Source organism: Emys orbicularis, chromosome 10 (assembly GCF_028017835.1).
Source record: "Emys orbicularis isolate rEmyOrb1 chromosome 10, rEmyOrb1.hap1, whole genome shotgun sequence".
Classification (NCBI taxonomy): Eukaryota; Metazoa; Chordata; order Testudines; family Emydidae; genus Emys; species Emys orbicularis.
The window spans coordinates 53,554,050-53,575,213 of NC_088692.1; the positions used below are offsets into that span (position 1 = coordinate 53,554,050).

Consider the following 21,164-nt stretch of genomic DNA (forward strand, 5'->3'; position numbering starts at 1 on the left):
AATTCCTCAGAAAGATAAATTTTGTTGTGAACAAAGAACATAGTCTTTCTCTGTGAACAAGACCATGCACAGCACCTATCACATGCGCACTCAGGACAAGGTCGAATTATCGGCCTTCGCATTCAGTGCCTGGGGTCTTGCAGTGCAGATCAGAGAAGCGGGGCAGGACAGCGGAATTTGGGTAGCAGGCTGACATGGTAAGCCGTAGACTTGTGGCTGCTTAAAACTTTAATAGCAGCACTGGCCTCCTTTCACGGTCAAAGCAATGCTCCTAGCGTTGGCCAGTTCCTGCTGCCGGCAATCCGGCAAGCATGAACTCTGCCCCTGTCCCACCCCCTCGCGGCTGTCCCAGGGAAAGATCCCTGTATGCTGCCCCTCTCCCGCCTCCACCGCGTGGCTGTAAACCGCCGGTTACAGTTCTGTAAAGGAACAGGCAAGCAGTCCCAATACTAACATTCCCCTACCTAATTCAAAGCAGGTCACCATGAGCGACATCACTCTGATGAGGATTTCAGAGACCGAGAAAGAACGGATGCTTCGGGAAAGCCTGCAAAAACCAGGGCCGTATGCCGCCCTGCTCTGCAAGGCAATGATCCCGGAGTACTTGATGATCTCCTGGCGCAGAAACGTTTCCTACTACGGAGGACACAATAAGACCGCTCTCCCAAGGAACCTCATGCAAAGGCTTTCCAATTACCTCCAGGAGAGCTTCATGGAGATGTCCCATGAGGATTTCAGCTCTATCCCCGGACATATAGACCGAATTTTACTGTAGCTGCACTGGCAAGGACTAAACAGTAGAGCGCCTAGGGCAAACCAATCATGATCAACCGGACATTGTTAGATTTTGTTGCAGTAGTTGCACTGCCAAGGACTGAAAAGTTAAGCGCCTAGGGCAAACAAATCATGAAAAACCCACTGTTAATATGAATGTTCTGTTCAAAATAAATGTTTACATGTTTAAAACACTTACCGACTGATCCTTCCCCTGATTCTGGGTCAGGGTTAACACCTGGGGACGGTTGGTAGGGGATCTCTGTGAGGGTGATGAAGAGATCCTGGCTGTCTGGGAAATCAGCGTTGTAAGCGCTGTCGACTGCCTCATCCTCCTCATCTCCTTCCTCATCTTCCCCGTCCGCTAACATCTCCGAGGAAGCGGCCGTCAACAATATCCCATCGTCAGAGTCCACGGTCAGTGGTGGGGTAGTGGTGGCGGCCGCACCTAGGATGGAATGCAGTGCCTCGTAGAAACGGCATGTCTGGGGCTGGGATCCGGAGCGTCCGTTTGCCTCTTTGGTCTTCTGGTAGCCTTGTCTCAGCTCCTTGATTTTCACGCGGCACTGCGTTGCATCCCGGCTGTATCCTCTCTCTGTCATGGCTTTTGAGATCTTCTCGTAGATCTTTGCATTCCGTCTTTTCGATCGCAGCTCGGAAAGCACGGACTCATCGCCCCACACAGCGATCAGATCCAAGACTTCCCGATCAGTCCATGCTGGGGCCCTCTTTCTATTCTGAGATTGCATGGCCATCTCTGCTGGAGAGCTCTGCATCGTTGCCAGTGCTGCTCAGCTCACCACGATGTCCAAACAGGAAAGGAGATTCAAACTGCCCAGACAGGAAAAGGAATTCAAATTTTCCCGGGGCTTTTCCTGTGTGGCTGGTCAGAGCATCCGAGCTCAGACTGCTGTCCAGAGCGTCAACAGAGTGGTGCACTGTGGGATAGCTCCCGGAGCTATTACCGTCGATTTCCATCCACACCTAGCCTAATTCGACATGGCCATGTCGAATTTAGCGCTACTCCCCTCGTTGGGGAGGAGTACAGAAGTCGAATTTAAGAGACCTCTATGTCGAACTAAATAGCTTCGTTGTGTGGACGGGTGCAGGGTTAATTCGATTTAACGCTGCTAAATTCGACATAACCTCCTAGTGTAGACCAGGCCTAACACTTAAAAGTAGGAGTCTTTAAAAGTACACTCTAATATATTAGATACAGTCTCCCACTCAAAAAACTCTTACTATTTTGGTGGGGAGTGTCCTGAGAATTATAAGTGTATTTTGATAAATGTGTCATCAACACTATATTAAAAAGCCCTTTTACCCTTACACATTTGCTTTGCTAATAGAGTTAGCAAATCAAGGGACCACATGCTAAAACCACCTCTGAGCGTCATGGATTGTTCTGAAAATCATTAATACTATTAACAAGCCAACTTAAGACAAAACAATGTATGCTTTTATTCAATAATAAAGAGAAAGACTGGGAGGAAAGAAAAACCCTAGGAAAGTGCAACACAAGCAACAATAGTATGTTTGTAAGAGGGCTTTATTAAATATGTATAGACAAAATTAAATATCTCTTTCAGCAGTTTAAGGTGCTTAGTTTTGCTATGACCCAAATAACTGTTTTTATTCTGTTGCTAACTCTAGTTTATGAAGTAGAACAGTCAGCTGTTGAAGAGGCAAAAACCAAACAAGTAGTTCTCTTGGAAATCTTCTTTACTTGATTTTATTCCTGCACCCAAATACAACTTGGGGATTTTCAATATGCAGTTAACAACTGCATGTAGCTCTTAAATTAAACCATAGTGACTGTCTATTGCATCAGTCTTTGTGCAAAAATGATGTTTTTGAGCTGTTACATGTTGCTGCATCAAATTAATGTTCTGAAAAGTATATGTGCTACATAAATTAACTCAGATCTGTTACATCAATGGAATATGCCACAATATGCTGTGTTCCAAAATATATATTTCATCATGAACATTTTTATATGGGCATGTATGTTTAGCAGAGAATTGAGTAATTATCAAGTGAATGTTTTTTTCTGAATACTAATAAATAAAAACCTCTGCCACTCAAGCTATATTTAAATAGAAGTTAAAAGGTGTGACCACATAACTAAAGTCAGCAGACAGAGTTCATAATATTTCTAAGACTAAGAAATGCTGTGTATGAGGATGATTGAATTTTTTTTGTAGTTTCTATATAATTTCCTTTAACACAGAAAGCAGCTGTTCTCAAACTGGGGTCAGCAAGTCATGTTTGGGGCCGCCGGTCCCGCTGATCAACTCCTCCCCTTCCCTCCCAGTGCTTCCTGCATAGCTGTGGAAGAGCTGTTCAGCAGCATGCAGGAGGCACTGGGAGGAGCAGGGAAGAGGAGGGGCTTTGGGGGCAGGGGTGCATTGGGGGCACGGCCTGGTGCTGAACAGGAGTTAAGCACCCCCCAGGGAAAATTAGAAGCCGGCTTTGGGGTCTGTGACAAATTTTAAATCAAAATGGGGATCCTCGGGTTGCTGAAGTTTGAGACCTGCTGACAGAGCATGAAAATAAGGGTTTTTTTTTAAAGTGTATTTAGAAAATACATTTTTTCCTTTAAAATTTTGTAATAATTAAAATTTTTCCACCACTCAGTTTTAAAAGGCTTTTTAACCTTTCTGGTACTTAGTCTTCAGCCTCAGTTTCAGATTACCACTGGAACTGAAAGCGAAGGGTGCTCACATTCTAATGCTATTCATGGGGTATTTCACCCCACCAAAATAAGGTATTAGATTATTACTCTAAAAATATTAGTGATAGGATTGTAGAATCAGTGCTTTCTTTCTAGTTCATTTTAGCCCAACATTCCATTTTTATAAAAAAACATTGTCCCATTCCATAATTCCAGGTTTTGTTCAGAAAAATGTCAAATGCATGGTTAGCTCTTCTTGAATCTTCTGTCAGGTATATAATGGCTGAGGATGCTACCTGATTTCATCGGTGGAGTTCCACGATGTTGAAGATAATAGGAGAAATAAGGGGTTATTTTTACTATATCACATTTTTCTTAATTGGCATAGAAAAAAGGAACAGAGCATCACTAGATGTACAGCAGACACAGGAATATCACAGTTTTCACTGGCAATACTGTAAATAGATAAATTTTAATGTCTCATTGGATGGGGCACCTCTCTTATTATCCCTTAATAAATATACTACAGTAGTTGCTTTAGGTGATCAGAGATTAGGAATAAATTTAGAAAAGAAATATAGAAAGATGGAGCGTTTAACTGTTTTAATCTGACAAATGAAGAGGGTTCTGACACTGAAATACCACATGTACCTCTAATGATGTAGAATTATACATTAAAAATAATTACTATCTGTACAGATGCAAAAATATAAGGTTTTATATCATACAATTAACCCGCTATAGAAATCATTTAAAAATAAGCAGAAACCTCTTGAACAATTGAGGTATTAATCCTTTTGAATGTTCCTCCAAGGGTATTAAATAAAACATCTTTAATAGTGAACCTAAACATTGCTACTCCCCCACCCCCCACCATAACTTCTAAAAAACATTAACCACCTAAATAAATTTTTAGTAATTTTTGCTTCTCACACATTTTGCCTTTTTTCAGAATCATTAAGACTCTTCAAGTACGGTAGTACAACTCATTTCACAATACAGTACTAAACATATAGATTATTTAAGAATGTTTACTTTTTCAGATGCCAAAAATGTTAATGCTGCAATTCGAGGAATATTAAATATTTCAGATTAGTTCTGAAGGCTGAATAGGCCTATGGAAACTTGCAAAAGTACTTAAGTAATTAAATTTAGAATGCAAAACACTTACACAAACACTAGTATTTTATAATCACACAAAGTAAAACTTACAATGCAGCTTATAAATTTGAGTACCCTAAAGAAAAACTCCAGTTTAGGAACACAGAGGCAGCAAGATCACAAATGAGTAAACTAAAGTTCTTGATGGTAGAAACGTTCATCATGGAGCTGCCTGCCATAATCTGTTGCTTCACTTGTAAGGAACAAATCCTGGTTCTCAAGAATCTCTGCCTCAGAGAGCTTTTTATCATCATTCAAATCCATTTCTTCAATCAGATGAAGAGCCTTTAAAATAAATGGAACACAATGTGTTTTGTCCAGTAAGTTGACGCTTACATTTATAAATATGCTTTTAGCACGGATTTGTCTAATTCGTGCCATTAGTTTAAAGGGACTCTTGTGACACAAAATGTCTGTCACCTTTGAACCAAAAATGAACTCCCTTTGTATGTTTAAGGCACTGTCATTTTTCCCTCAATAGTCGAAACTGTACATTTAGAATACAGTTTGTTTTCTCACAGTTCTTCTTCTGTCTTATAGCAAAGTGATAACGCTGAATGTCTAGCCTCACTCAATTCTACAGCAGCTTACCAATATCAAACAGTATCAAGCAGAAGATAGTATTAAAACAAACCTCCACAAGCAGCAAAAGACAACAAAGAATCTTACTGGAAGAGCAAGTTTCTTGTTTATTCCTCTGGTCAATGTGTGTTACACATTCCCCTTTCTCTGCCAGATCCAGAAAATGAGTCTGTTACATCTCCCAACCACAGTGCTTCAGCTCAGTCTATAGGCAATTTTACTATTATCTCAGGAGGTCCCCAGTGTGTTGATTAAAATGGCTGCCATCACATAAGTGGGGCCTCCTCCAGGATTTGAACTCCTGTGATGCTTGTAATGAACTTGCAGAGGAAGTGTATAATCCACTGGTCAGCATGTGTCAAATGTCCACCTCTGTGCCTGATCCACACAGGCTGCACAGCTGTTACAACTCTCAGCTACAGAGCCTGGCTCTTTAGGTCAAGCTGTAGATACTCCTGTTTTCAGCTTTGGATATCCCTAGTTTGCTGGCCACACTTGCATATTTTCTTCTTTAATTCTGACCTAGTTTATGGTTTGGATAAGAAAGTTAAAAATCTCAGCGTCAAATATTTCTCCAGTATTTGAAGATGGCTAGTTTAAAATATCTGAGGTACAGAGCTGCAGCTGAATATTCTTTATATATTTATGATCAGTTAAAAAAAAATTCTACTAAAGCAAAAGGTTGAACTGTTAGTCTAAGGGGATTGAATGCGTGGGAGTTTGGTAATCTAGTGGTCAAGCAACAAGTCACTTGCAAATATCAAAATGAAACCGCAGAACAACTTTCAAACTACATCCAATGACTCATTCAGTGTCACCGTCTCTCTAGCCTGAAGGCTCTAGATGAGCCCTTGGTACTGGAAAAGAAGGCAGGAACCATGGTACAAAAAATTTACTGAAATCCTTGCCAGGATGGAGCCTGAAAAATGCTATGGCCTCCTGGAAAATTAAGCTGTCAGCTTAAAAAAAAAAAAAAAAAAAAAAAAAAATCAACTGGATAAGCAAAGAATTACTGAAAAGTTACAAGACCACACAGGATTTAAGGAAATTACACGGAAAGACACAAAGCCAGTTATTCAGCAAGAATAATACGATCCTTGAAGAAAGAATGGAGCAGACTGAAAATATCAGGATATTGGGGTTCCTGCTGGCAAAGATTGATTGGACTTTTATCTTGCAGAAACGTTATTTCAACCATTTTGCACTTAACCTCAAAAAAGACCCGATACATTGAGAGCCAATACTGGACTCCTGGCCAAGTTTTTTTTCTCGTGACAATACAACAAAGATGTTAAGAGGTGGCTTCAGTAACCATGCTTTCCAACAGAGAACGTGCTATGCTTTCTGACACAGAATGTGCCGTCTGTCTCTGAAACAAGAACAAAAGATGATCTAAATGTGAAGGGGAAACACATTCTTCCCTCCAATCTGAAATGTCAAATGATCTGATGCAGTCAAAAGAAGGAACATTTGGATAATTAATATACAGTTATTGGGGAGAAAAGGGATAGGGAGAGTAGGTTTCTTCCTATCTGCTGTACTCAGCAATAGTGAGGACCGTTTACCAAAACAATTTGGTTTTGGGACATTAAGTGCTTCAATTGTCTGCAGGAAAAAATAAGAGGAAGGAACAACAGCTAGACAAAGAATCCATTTGAACTCCTTATATCACATTACGCCTAATTCAACTGATTTAATTGTTTTAAATTTGGATTATGGTATACTTAGGTTCTGTTTTGATTTTATGTACATAGGTTTCTATTACCCAAGACACAAATGGCAGCAACTTATCCAGCTAGATGAAGGGTAGCAAGTTCTATCAGAAGAATGCATGTTATGGCCTCTGTATTAATATTTAATTTATTCATGTTATCCATCTAGTATTTTGGAAAGATTTATCATGGTTTTGATAAAAATACTGTATCTTCCATCAAGTCAGATTGACTATTTACCTTTGAGGAATGCGACTGTATTAATTTTATATTCTGACCAGCATTCATGTAGTCCATAGGAATTCCAACTGCTGCACTATGCAACATTTTTGTAATAATCTTCATTCTTTGTTAAAGTGAAAATCTTAATTTTATAAGAACATTATGAAAAGTGTTATTAGATATTTTTCAGTTAATAAGATGTAAAATATACTTTTTTTTGTACAATAGACTAAATTAACGCAGCATATATTTGGTCATTTTACACAATATTTTCAAGAAGTTTCATTAAGTCTAAACAAAAGCCATGAACTCAAACCTCATACCTCCTCTTGTGCAATACCCTGATTATTAGGTACTACCCAAGTCAGCAGTTCTTGAGGGTTGAGTTTTCCATCATTATCCTTGTCATAATCATTCACAAATCGATCTTTCTCGACAAGTATCCATTCTGGATCTTCATTTGCAGCTAAATAAAAAGTATTTTTCAAACTTTAAGACCATTCAGTATCTTCGAGACTGTTTTCACCTCTTTTCTAATGCAAAAACTGACTAGGTTTAAGATTAAGCAATGTCACCAGAGCAAGCATTACAGATCATTCTCATTGAATTAAATCAACAAAACTGTTTCCAATAGATGTAAACAGAATTAAAAACAAAGCTTACAGTAATGGAACTTTAAGGTTGCAAACTTAAAATTAAAGTCGAGAAATGTAATGAAGGATACAATCAACTCAATCATCACACTTTGAAACAAAAGTGTTTTAGTTAAAATTGTAATACTGCTTAATCTAACTGAAATAGGAGAAAGGTGTTTTACTTTGTGTATTTGGCAATCTAGATAGTGTCAATTACTTTACACCTTTCTCTGCCTCTTCAATAAATTTATTTAAAAGAGTAACCATTTGTCAGGCAATTTTTTCCTGGTAACAAATGTTACAGTGAAGCATTAGCTGACACCTTATGAAACCTCATCAAAAGTAGTTGACATCATACAGAAGACTGAAAAAACAATCAATTCAGAAATAGATCTGTTTCCACTGTATATAAGGCATGGGTGAGGTCTCTTTCCTTGTTCCTCATTAAAAAGGATGTCTGTATGCAAACAGGCTCTATCAGCAGCCCCTGCTGTTGAAGTCAAACTTGCATCATAACTGGGTGCTGCAGAAATGGACTCTTCAGGTGGGGCAGGCTAAAATTATGAAATGATCAACAGTTTGCCTACCTACTTTATATCAATCATTTTGGCAGAATTTAAGTTTTGCTTGAAAACTAGCCATTTAAAAAAAAAAAAAAAAAGTAGTAGTTCCCAGCACTAATAGCTGCTTCGGAGTCACCCCTGACAATTAGTGGTTTTATAACCACTTTAAAAAAAAAAAAAAAAAAAAAGTGTTTTTCTCCTCCCTGTAAGCATCAGAAATGCCTCTCTCACCCTATAACTTCAGAGGTAGAGAGGTTGTGTCTCGGACAGCAAGGAAAGGAAGCCCCTTTAAGGATTCCAAGCACACCCCTCCTCTTTCCTCAGGGGCTTGAGAAAGGCATGTAGCAAGGGGTGGCAGAGGAGAGAAGTATTCCTAGCTGATTGACTGGATTCACTAGCCCCTGTGCACCTAAATGGCATAAGCCTTTTCCTATGCACCCAGGGAGCTACAACTCTCCCCTTCCCCACCCCACTGGGATTAGAATAGGTCTGGTGTTTCTGGCCCTTATTGTAAGCATCATGCTAGTTGTCTTATTGGGGCTGGGAAGGAATTTCCCTCACTGCCAGATTGGCATTGGTTTTTTTCCCCCCCATCTTCCCGAAAGCAGCTCTGAGACCTGGTGGGTAAAATGTTCATGTTGTTTCAACTTGGCAGTCAGTCAGTGCAGGTACATATTAACTACAGGTCCAGCTTCCCAATAAACCAAAATGGAGCAGGATTAGGGGAGGGTATCCACTGGAGAAAGCAGATGGGAAGCCTAGTGTCTGGTAAAGTGAGGGGAAGCCTAGTGTGTGGTAAAGTGAGGGTCCACTCTCTTTTCCCTACACCATTAATCCTTGTGAAGGGGTCCCCACAACGATGGAGGCTTACGACAGTCCTCCCCAAGTGGTACTGATTATGGAAGGAAGGTTGACCTTGAGTTATTGCTGGACAGTCTCCCAGATGTATTCTATTAATAATGCTGCAGCCTAGTTTTACTACATTCCTGGTGTCTTGTATTCCTATAACGCCCGGGACAATGGCAAGAGAAAATGATTATTACTGGGAAAAAGACAATACACTAACTGCTATCAAACGCATACAAAAATTAGAGTAAAAAGCTAAAATGGTGTACTCTTGCTAGGCTCATGTTTGTACTATGTTTTTTAAATGAGTGTCAAGGGTACCCAGAGCCTTTGGCATATTCTTTTGGTTTTTAAACTTCTAACCCAGGGGTGGCCAACCTGAGCCTGAGAAGGAGCCAGAATTTACCAATGTACATTGCCAAAGAGCCACAGTAATATGTCAGCAGCCCCCCTTCCCCCCCCCCCCCATCAGCTCCTCCCACCCCCTGCTCCCAGTGCCTCCCACCCACCGGCAGCCCCACCGATCAGCACCTCCCCCTCCCTCCCTGCACCTCCCGCTCAGCTGTTTCATGGCGTGCAGGAGGCTCGGGGGGAGAGGGGGAAGGGGTAGGAGCGAGAGCACGGCAGACTCAGGGGAGGGGGCGGGAAGGGGTGGAGTGGGGGCAGGGCCTGTGGCAGAGCCAGTGGTTGAGCAGTGAGTACCCTCCGGCACATTGGAAAGTTGGCACCTGTAGCTCCAGCCCCAGAGTTGGTGCCTATACAAGGAGCTGCATATTAACTTCTGAAGACCTGTATGTGGCTCCGGAGCCACAGGTTGGCCACCCCTGTCCTAACTAAACAACCACCACACCCTAGAAAGCACAAAGAAGCTTCTGTTCATTTCCCTCCCTCTCCCCTCCCCCCCCATTTTACTTACTTGGATCTCTTCTGTAGTCACCAAGGAACTCTTCCAGGCTCACAAGTCCATCACCATTTTTATCATGTTCTTCTAAAGCCTCCTGAATGACAAATTCCTTTTGTGTGCATATGTATATGTGAAAGAAACATTAGTTGGTAAAAACTTAGCATTAAGAAAAACAGCAATATATCATTCTAGAGGACTAAAAGAATATATCCCATATCCTAAACACTTATTGGTTTCAAACAAATTTCTCTTTCAGTGTAGAATAGTGTAACAATTAAAACAGCCACAAGTCCAGTCCTGGAGGGAAATAAGTCCAGACTGCATATTCATTTGATTTTTAATTCAATCACATTTTACTGAAACCAAATCTGAATGGGATGCTTGGATTTGGAATCCTGGAATTGAATGCAAGGCAATAGATATGTATATGAAATATAAATTTAAAAAGGGGCACTGCCATCTATTTGAACAAAATGGATCACTTTTCTCTATTATTTCCAATTTGGTAAATACTTTTTGATAGTAAAATTATTAGGGAAACGTTTTTAAAATTATCTGCCTTTGACACTATATTTTCCAATGGAGTTAAAGTCAATGTGCCTGCTTGTCTAGTTTTACCATGCCTTGTTTGTTCACCAATATTAGCAATCATGTCACACAAACTGATGCCAGGTTTGCTTTGTGCTCCCTCTGGTGGTTGGCTCTGCAGCAGCAAAGAACTAAACATTACAGGTTCTATAGAGGAAAGAAGCTATTTCTTTTCAATTTCTTGGCAAGGAAGTATTAAAACAAAACCCCCAGCATATTTAAATTAAAAAATTATAGACCTCAGACTATAAAGAGGCACTTTAAAAATCATACTTGTGAGTGAAAATGTTTCATCTATCTGTATAACTACTTAAAATTACTACACCTCTACCCCAATATAACGCTATCCTCGGGAGCCAAAAAATCTTACCATGTTATAGGTGAAACCGCGTAATATCGAACTTGCTTTGATCCACCGGAGTGCGCAGCCCCCCCCCCGGAGCACTGCTTTACTGCGTTATATCTGAATTCGTGTTATATCGGGTCGCGTTATATCAGGGTAGAGGTGTATAACTGAAAGATTAGGATTTTTTTTTCATTTTATTCAAAATGCTCTCAAAAGAAACAGTTTCACTGTTGTGCGCATAGCCAGTTTTACCGTTTGTATGAATCTTTCATACAGCAATAAGGGAAAGGAAAATATTTTTAAAAAATAAGAAAATATGATTGTGAAACCACAAAAGTTAGCATGGAGATACAGGGGCTAGTGTGTTAGCTGAAACTTTTAAACTCTTTGAAACTGATAAGAATTCAAGTTGACAGGATCTCTTTAAAAGTAGATCAAAATTAACTTAGATAATTTAAGTAATTTTTTAAACGAAAGCATCAAAGGTACATAAGCAACTGAAACGCATCCTTCATCTTGAAACTAAGAACTCACTTCTAATCTAAAACTGTCTTACTAGGCTAGGAAATCTCACATTCTCACTCAGGCCAGTCAACCAAATCCAGTCAATTCAAGTGAATGAAATTAATTTACTGATCTACGTTTAGAACTCTTAGGACTTTCCAGAGAAGTAGATACTAGTACAGACCTGTACTAGCTTATTTTGATTCTCTGGTTCTATCCCAGATGCTATGTTCACCTACAGTCTGCTAGTGTTAGTGATGATGTTCATAAAATTGATGAACAAATGCAAATAACTAAACTCCACAATAAATATATATAGTGCACAAACAAGTAGGGCTTAATTTTAAGACTTTGTGGCTACAAAATAAAATTGGGACAGCTGTATTGAATTGGACTGAGCATATATTTTGACAAGTGACTGAACAATTTTTCCCAGCCTGGCTGATGCATACAGGTCTGTCTCATCTTACATGGGGGTTCCGTTCCGCAGTTAGCGCGTAAAGCGAAAACCGCGTATAGTCAAAATTACATTGAGTTCAATGGCGGGCGGAATCGCCCGCACTACAGGTACAGTATTAAAATTGTTATTTTTCTCTTTTTTTGTTTTTGCCGACCCCATAAAGCTGAAATCGTGCATGTTAAATGCACGTAAGATGTGACAGACCTGTACAGCAATGAAGCTGAAATCGTTTCTGCTACATTTGCATGCAGACTCATTTTTAAAAAACACAGTAATTTATGCCCTCTCATCTCAGCTAACATCAAACCTGAAGGCTTATCTGTAGTCAGAAAAGTGACTTTCTGCATCCCTTTTAGAGGGCTGAGTATTCCCTTCACTTAATCCTTTCCCATGCCAAAGGCTTCTTCTTAAGATGATTTATATTTTTCTGAGGGGGACTCTTTTCCAAGCTAGACCTGACTCCCTCATCATAAAACAGAACGCTCTACTGCACTACTCCCAACCTAAGGGGAGAATCATCTAAACCCACCTCTCGTATGACAATTTAAAGCATCTCCACTACTCTACTGGGTAAACTCCTGAACCCCAAGACTGAGGACTAAGAAAGTTGCACATCATATATGTATGTTCTTCAAGAGAAAGGAATAGTAGTTGTTCACAGGCAAGTTTTCCAAGGTTCTTTTGACTAAGACAACCATTAAAAGGTGCAGCCTCGATCCACATTAACCTTTAGAACAAATGATTTTCCCTAAGTCTTACCGTCATATACTCAGCTTCTTCGGGATGCTCAAAAGCAATAAATTCATTCAGATTCAGACCAGGAACTTCATCTCTATTGGCTTTTTCAAACCGCTTCTTGTCCTTTAAATGAAGCTTAAAAAAAAGTTTTCAGAAAACAGACTTGATTCGATCACTTAATGAAGCAGAACAATGGACATCTACAGCAACTGGTTTACAGGATTACAGCTAGAAAACACAGTATTACCGTGTTTCACATATGGGTATAATAGAACCTGTTATGTTTACACTAACACAGCTCATGCAGAGATAAAAGAGCAGTGCTCTTGGTTAAGGTAATTTATTACAAGTATGCATATTGAAACTTGCTACTTTTAGACTCCAAGGGAAGATCTTAAAACAGGTTCCTGGACCCAGACCTCAAATGAAAAAGAGGTAGTGTGACCAGACCAAGCAGCAGGTGTATTCTTCACACACATTACTCCTCCAAAATTCACCAATCCAACCACAAACACTAATCCAGATCATGGCTAGCTGCATAAATTGAGCCCCAAACTACCGAGGGTAGTACAATAATTATGTCAAGTAAGTGCTACCACAATACAAATAAATAAAGAACAGATGGGTACGGTACATAATTAGCATTGTAAAGAAATGAAACAGTGGTCAAAACTTTGGGGGACCAGTTAAAAATTAAAAGTGTATTGCTTGTAGAAAGATTTTGAGTTGTATTTAAAAGGGAGAGGGAATCCATGAAGGTCAGGGCAGGGAGCAGACATTTTCCCAGGCTGATGATGCAGCAAAATATAAACCAAATGTGGGAAATGAGAGAGGGGAGACTCACAGGTTAGACTTGGAAGAGCAGATGTGGAGAGAAATGGATAAAGCTGTGGCCCAGAAAGATCTTGTAGTCTAAAGGATTGTCCACACTAGGGAATTTTTCAGATTTCCCAGCCACCATGAGAACTGTAATGTAGACAGGGCTTTGGCTGTTGCCACTTTTTAACACCATGCTATCTAACCTTGCTGGGAGCAAGTCTAATTAACATTTTGCAGTCAACAGTGTCGGCAGCCTTTCTGTACTAACATGGCCTACAGCAGTTTAGCAGATTTATGGAGAAATGAATTGGCTGAAGGGTACAACAGATCTACACTCTCTCTATCAGAATGCACCAAAGCAATAGTTGGTATAGACCTGATTCAGGAAAGCACTTAAGCATCTGCTTAAGTACTTTACTGAACTGGAGCAATAATGAGCAATTCTCTGCTAAATAAATTAACAATGCAACAGATTTAGTCATTTCATGGGTAGAACAGAAGTAAGCTCCTTGTTATAGAATCTTGCTTCGGGATAAGGTCAGCAACTTTGACAAATTGCTATAGAAATGGCAAAGCAAAAGGGAGACATAATGTAGCATTTATCTTGTGACATTCTGTTCTATTGCCGTTATCTCTTCAAATAGTTTACAGGACAAAACAAACACATGTATCTATGATTTTATAAACTGGATTATTCATTTTTATAGCACCCATCACCATAATATCTGGGCCATGGACAAGGTTCCTTTTGACAATATTTTGTATTTTTTCCCCTTTAGCTTACTGGGCCAGGAGATATACTGAAGTGAATAGTATTCTCATAACAGCAGAATTCAGGAAAGGATATGAACTCATACTTGGCTTATGCCCTAAACTATAATTAATGGGGGCTAGGAAGAAGCTTTTCCCATGAGGTTATTCCATAGTTGCTTACTACAGGTATCTTGTACCTTCCTCTGAAGCAGCTGGTACTGGCGACCATCAGAGAGAGGATAGCGACTAGATGGGTCACTGGTCTGATCCAGTACATTTCCATCCTACATTGCCAAGAGAGGGACCAACTGAGGTGTGGCTTCTAGGATTCTATTACCAATATATTAGTACCCTACTCAACTCTCAAATGTGGCTTGTTCTGTCATTCATTTTGTTGGTAGGAACTTCAATATTTTGTTATTACCTTTTAACTACTGAGCAAGTCCAGACAGCTGAAAATGTTCAGTATGTTTGCCAGCTCTGACTGTGTTTAAGAATAAAATGACTAAAAAATCCAACACCACTGCCATTTGCCAATGCTTTGTGAAAGCTGGTGTTTGAGTATCTTACCTGTCGAAATGATTCTTCTTCTTGATCTTCCAAGACAGTATTCTCATCAAAGTCAATTAGACGATCATACATTTGAATGTTGTACTCCTCCCAAGATACTAATCCATCACCATCTTTATCATATTCACCAAACTGTTGTTTAGCCTCTTGCGTAACATAATGCTTAAAAGATTGCTGGATCCATAAACTTAGTTCATCTGTGGAAATGCCACATAATGCAATTAAATCTTTAAATGTAACCTTTTTTTTTATTTAAAAAGCAATTACAGTAAATGTTGCATTTTCTACATTCCTAAACAGTATAAAGAAGGTCTCTTCACATTCAAACAGTGGAAGATTTTACTTGTTAAAATAATCACATGCAATCACGTAACAGGGGCTTCAGTTGTGCCCCAGGAATCCACTTTCTATAGGATATTCCTGTTTTTTATGCCAGCCAAGAAAGAGAACCAACCAGAGCTAAAATCCTATGTTATTCCCATGTAGCAGTATTTTCTCCATTAATACTTATTAGTAACATGAAACTAATTACCATCATGATGCCCATTTCAAATTGTTTACAGGGCTAGAGAAATAAATGAGAAACAGTATAGTTTAACCTAAATCTGTGGGTACAAAAGGCATACTGTGTAAAGACAACTTTCTGCAAAACAAAATTCCACCATTTTAAAAAGTATTCAATATACCAGATTTTTGCATTCTGAAAAGTGTGACAGGCACAAATTATAAATAAGTACAATACATACAGCTACATAAATCCATCAATATCCCCTAAAGTTAATTATCCAAAAGAAAATACTACCTAAGGATTTCCACTTAAAATGAGCCCCAACTGGGCCTTATAAATTTTGGAGTAGACATTAAGTTTTGTTTTTCAAGGAAATATAGCAATTAAAAAAAACAAACCACCAAGATTTAGCCAATTGGCCAGTTCTCCCTCTTATACTTAGATGTCTTAACCACCCAATTAAAATGAGTATTTCCCAAGATAGTATTTTCAATAAATTAAAAATGCATACATGCGCGCGCACGCACACACCCCCTTCCTATTACACTGGTCTACAATTTTTGAGAAGTCGTCTGCTTCAGAGATCAAATGTGCTATTTATTATGTATTTTGATGTGCTGAATTCAAATATGACCATTAAAACAACTGATTGGCTACTGATTCTAAGATATTTAAGTTTTTACATTTTATGTCTATGTATATTGTGTAGATAGTAGAGTTTTAATCATAAATTGTAAACCTAGGTCTTTTCATGTGTTTATGGTTGCTTTACATGATAATATTTCACCTGTCCTGTTTATGTAACACTTTAAAAATCAGCCAAAGGGTTATATAAATAAAATTTATTATGAAACAAAAGGCAAAAAACTATTATGTACATAGTTTAGTCCTATTCAGTGTCTACTCGGCGCTTCTTGGCTTGTCTCTTGTATTCATTAAATGGAGCATCTCTTGTCACTGTCCAGCAACAGTCTGCAAGCATTGATGGGCTCCATTTGCCCTGATAGCGTTTCTCCATTGTTGCAATGTCCTGGTGAAATCGCTCGCCGTGCTCGTCGCTCACTGCTCCGCAGTTCGGTGGAAAAAAATCTAGATGAGAGTGCAAAAAATGTATCTTTAGTGACATGTTGCAACCAAGGCTTTTGTATGCCTTGAGGAGGTTTTCCACCAACAACCTGTAGTTGTCTGCCTTGTTGTTTCCCAGAAAATTTATTGCCACTAACTGGAAGGCTTTCCATGCCGTCTTTTCCTTGCCACGCAGTGCATGGTCAAATGCATCATCTTGAAGAAGTTCACGAATCTGAGGACCAACAAAGACACCTTCCTTTATCTTAGCTTCACTTAACCTTGGAAATTTTCCACGGAGGTACTTGAAAGCTGCTTGTGTTTTGTCAATGGCCTTGACAAAGTTCTTCATCAGACCCAGCTTGATGTGTAAGGGTGGTAACAAAATCTTCCTTGATTCAACAAGTGGTGGATGCTGAACACTTTTCCTCCCAGGCTCCAATGACTGTTGGAGTGGCCAATCTTTCTTGATGTAGTGGGAATCTCTTGCACGACTATCCCATTCGCAGAGAAAACAGCAGTACTTTGTGTATCCAGTCTGCAGACCAAGCAAGAGAGCAACAACCTTCAAATCGCCACAAAGCTGCCACTGATGTTGGTCATAGTTTATGCACCTCAAAAGTTGTTTCATGTTGTCATAGGTTTCCTTCATATGGACTGCATGACCAACTGGAATTGATGGCAAAACATTGCCATTATGCAGTAAAACAGCTTTAAGACTCGCCTTCAATGAATCAATGAACAGTCTCCACTCATCTGGATCGTGAACGATGTTGAGGGCTGCCATCACACCATCGATGTTGTTGCAGGCTACAAGATCACCTTCCATGAAGAAGAATGGGACAAGATCCTTTTGACGGTCACGGAACATGGAAACCCTAACATCACCTGCCAGGAGATTCCACTGCTGTAGTCTGGAGCCCAACAGCTCTGCCTTACTCTTGGGTAGTTCCAAATCCCTGACAAGGTCATTCAGTTCACCTTGTGTTATGAGGTGTGGTTCAGAGGAGGAGGATGGGAGAAAATGTGGGTCCCGTGACATTGATGGTTCAGGACCAGAAGTTTCTTCCTCTTCCTCTTCCTCGTCTGACTCAAGTGAGAATGATTCTGATGCATCAGGAACCGGCAGTCCTTCTCCGTGGGGTACTGGGCGTATAGCTGATGGAATGTTTGGATAATGCACAGTCCACTTTTTCCTTCTTTGACACACCTTTCCCAACTGGAGGCACCATGCAGAAGTAACAATTGCTGGTATGATCTGTTGGCTCTCTCCAAATCATTGGCACTGCAAAAGGCATAGATTTCCTTTTCCTGTTCAACCACTGGCGAAGATTTGTTGCACAAGTCTTGCAGCATATGTGTGGGGCCCACCTCTTGTCCTGATCTCCAATTTTGCAGCCAAAATAAAGGTGATAGGCTTTCTTAACCATAGTGGTTATACTGCGCTTTTGTGATGCAAAAGTCACTTCACCACAAACATAGCAGAAGTTATCTGCACTGTTCTCTGCTCACTTTGGCTAAACAGAAATGTGTCCCTTTGCAAAATCAAACACTGACAAATAAGAGAGCACGACACTGTATGATTTCTAGAGCTGATATAGGGCAATTTGTTCAGCAGAGTGATGTAAGCTTCGTTATGATTGCATCATCCATGACTTCTAGGAATAACATGATGCAATTCATATCATGTATGATGCAATACCAGCTTCAGATTGCATCATTCATTGTTTTGCCTAAAAAGCAAGTACTGTCCAAACCCAGTCATAGATTTATTCATAGATCCAGTCAAAGATGTATTTTAGTCATTTCTGGTTTAAATTGAGATCCCTTCCCTTTATAACTCACTTATCCTCCGCCATTCCCAAGTCAAGGGTCGTATATACTGACCCAATAGCATATCTTGAAAACTAGAGCCAATCAACAACTTTAAGCATCATTTTCGTTCTCAGTGACCCAGAATTAGTAAAGTTTGACTACATTTATTTCAGAAGCATTTTGGCTGTAGAGCAGTGTTATTAGAAAAAGAATCTCTAGTCAAAACCATTAAATTCCAGTGCAATTCTGAAAAATGACAAATATAGGAATGGCACCTTTTTATTCAACTGATCTGCACTCCCACCATTTCACAGCAGTCTCTTATGCTAAAATAAGTTTGTGTTCTGAATTGCTAAAAGGAATAAAGTAACTAATACAACTTACAGGGGGGCCCTGTGAAGCTAAGTTGCTCAGCCTTTGGCTTCAGCCCTGGGTGGCAGGGCTCAGGGTCCCGGGCATCAGCCCTGTGTGGCACCCTCGGCCCCAGTGAGTCTAATGCCAACCTTGCTTGGCGGACCCCCAGGGGCCCCTTGTTGAGAACTGCTGCTGTAGAAGGAATTGATTCTAACTCTCTCTCTTAAGCATAATGTTTACTATGAAGGGGTAACAGGAGTAAAAAGCAGAAACATCTTATTTTTGCACTGAAAGAATCAGATAGGACTGTGGATACAGCCGACAGTTATTTTGCAATCTAGAACTTCAACTCGGACATAAATTTAACAGTAGATACAGTAATACAAGAATACTGCACAGGTTCAAGGGAGACATGTTGTAGGGACTGACAAGTTTAGACACCTAGTAGCTAAAGAACTGACCTTACCAATGGGGGCAGATAGAAAGGAAGTGGGGAGAATCCCAATAGTGAAGACTCCCTCTTCCTATCACACTCTAGCTAGTATATGTTTGATATACATGCAGCTGCCCCCTTCTGACAACTGAAAGTGAGAAAGAGTAAACTCTCATACCAGAACTTTTTGACTGTGTATCTGCTACCTGTCCCTTCATCTCCACATTTTGAGTCTTCCTCTCCTGTTAGCAGCTCCATTGCTTGCCTTTCCTGCTTCTTATAGCTTTCCGGAGTAGCAGAGTGAAATCAACATGTCAACTTTAATGCTTAGCCACAGCAGAGGAGCAGTGAATTTGACCAGTCACTTGTTACTATCTCTCTGCAATAGCTTCACAAAGCTATGAGCAGCAACAGAGACACACAACAGTGTCTGCAGACAAAGAAAGACATAGCTACACTACTAGGTTTGCAACTCAAGATTTTTAAGTACACCTCTACCCAGATATAACGCTGTCCTCAGGAGCCAAAAAAATCTTAACGCGTTATAGGTGAAACCGCGTTATATCGAACTTGCTTTGATCCGCTGTAGTGCGCAGCCTCCCCGCCTCGGAGCACTGCCTTACCGCGTTATATCCGAATTCGTGTTATATTGGGTCGCGTTATATCAGGCTAGAGGTGTATCACGCTGCACTATTTTCTCACCCCTACCCACTATGTAAGTGTTTTTTCCAGTGACACAAAATCTGTGTGCAGCCCCTACCATCAGTAAGGAATCCATCGGAGTCCAAGTCAATTTTCTTTATGATGGCCTTCAGTCTCTTTTGCTGTTCCTCTGGACTGAGTTTAGTATATTCCTCCGCTTCATCCTTTGGAAGGAGAAAAAAACCAAACAGAACTAACTAACACAAAAGTCTGATACATCCCTGCCACTTCTGAGCAGAGGAGCAAATTAAAATCTCTCTTCCCCACAAAAAAATAAATCACACAGCAACCTGCGTTCATTTAAAAAAAAAAAAAAAAAAAAAAAAGGTGGGGGACACATCTCAACGGGGTGGGTGGGTGTCATCGTTCAGCAGCGTTCACAGCCTCCCGCGCTGGGAGACGGGCTGCTGCAGCTCTCGAAGTCTACCGAGGCTTAGCACCCCGAGCCCAGGGTCATCGCCCGGCGCCCCCTGGCTGGGGACTGTCTCCTAGCCTCCAGGAACGGCAGGAAGCTCCCCGCCCACCAATGCGGGTCTAAGGGGGCCTCCAGGGCCGCTCACCTGGCCTCCGAGCAGCGCCTCCCGGTCGTAGTCGGCCCGGTGCTCGCCGTCGATGTAGTGCTGGTCGCTGGGTCCCCCGCACGCAGCGCCCAGCACCCCGAGCACCAGGCCCAGCCACAGCAGCGGCGGGGGCCGCATCGCGCCCGCGGCTCCGCCGAAGGAGGAGCAGAGCTGGCGGCGACGCTGCTGCCGTCCGCCCAGTCTGGCTGGCTCGACAGGCTGGGACCAGAAGGCTGGTGGGGGCCACCCGGTTGGCGGCTCGCTCTGCGGAGACGCGGCTGCAGAGCCGGACACAGCGCCCCGCACCGGCTGCGAGCATCCTCTGCAGGGAGAGAGGGGCTGTGAACGGGGCCGGGCTATAACGGGGCCCAGCGACCACAGGCCCCGCCTGGCTCATAGCAACGTGGGTTCCTCCTCCCCCACCTACGCTGAGGGAGTCCTGCCCGAGTCACAGCTCTCTAACCACTAGCCCCTACTCCCATGCTGAGCTGGGAAGAGGACCCATGATTCCTGATGCCCAGTCCCCTGTTCTAACCACTGGCCCACACTCAGCCTGGAACAGAACCCAAGAGCCGTGACTCTCTTGGGTTAGGGCCATGTCATTGCCATTCAACATCCTCCTTCCCACCAGAGCTATACCATTTAAAAGGGAAAAAATACAATGATCTCCTGGACCCTGGGCTCACCGCCCCCCCATTGGCCCTGGCCCCCACTTCCTCCCCCATCTATCTTGCCCATCACCTCTGGCCCCCACTGTCTCCCTAACCACCTGCCTATCCAGGGCTTAATTTGTGCCCTGGCTTGCCATGGCTGAGTAAGTCTGCTGTGAAAATTGATATTTGTACCGTTGTTAATATCACTTTTCACAGCCTCACA

General features: G+C 41.2%; 1 protein-coding gene across 2 annotated transcripts; it reads right to left on the reverse strand.

Moving 5' to 3' along the window:
- Positions 1–4,036: 4,036 nt before the first annotated feature.
- RCN2 (reticulocalbin 2) lies at positions 4,037–20,426 on the reverse strand. Of its 2 annotated transcripts, none has more exons than XM_065412002.1 (7): positions 20,289–20,426; positions 19,787–19,892; positions 14,852–15,048; positions 12,731–12,832; positions 10,086–10,182; positions 7,449–7,591; positions 4,037–4,894 (listed from the first exon to the last, which is right to left on the reverse strand). In XM_065412002.1, exons 1-7 carry the CDS (start codon positions 20,424–20,426, stop codon positions 4,742–4,744), a joined length of 936 nt encoding a protein of 311 aa, XP_065268074.1. In that variant the 3' UTR covers positions 4,037–4,741. The 2 variants fall into 2 exon arrangements, with proteins under 2 accessions (XP_065268074.1, XP_065268073.1); XM_065412001.1 differs by having other exon boundaries at positions 12,731–12,844.
- Between the last annotated feature and the right edge of the window lie 738 nt (positions 20,427–21,164).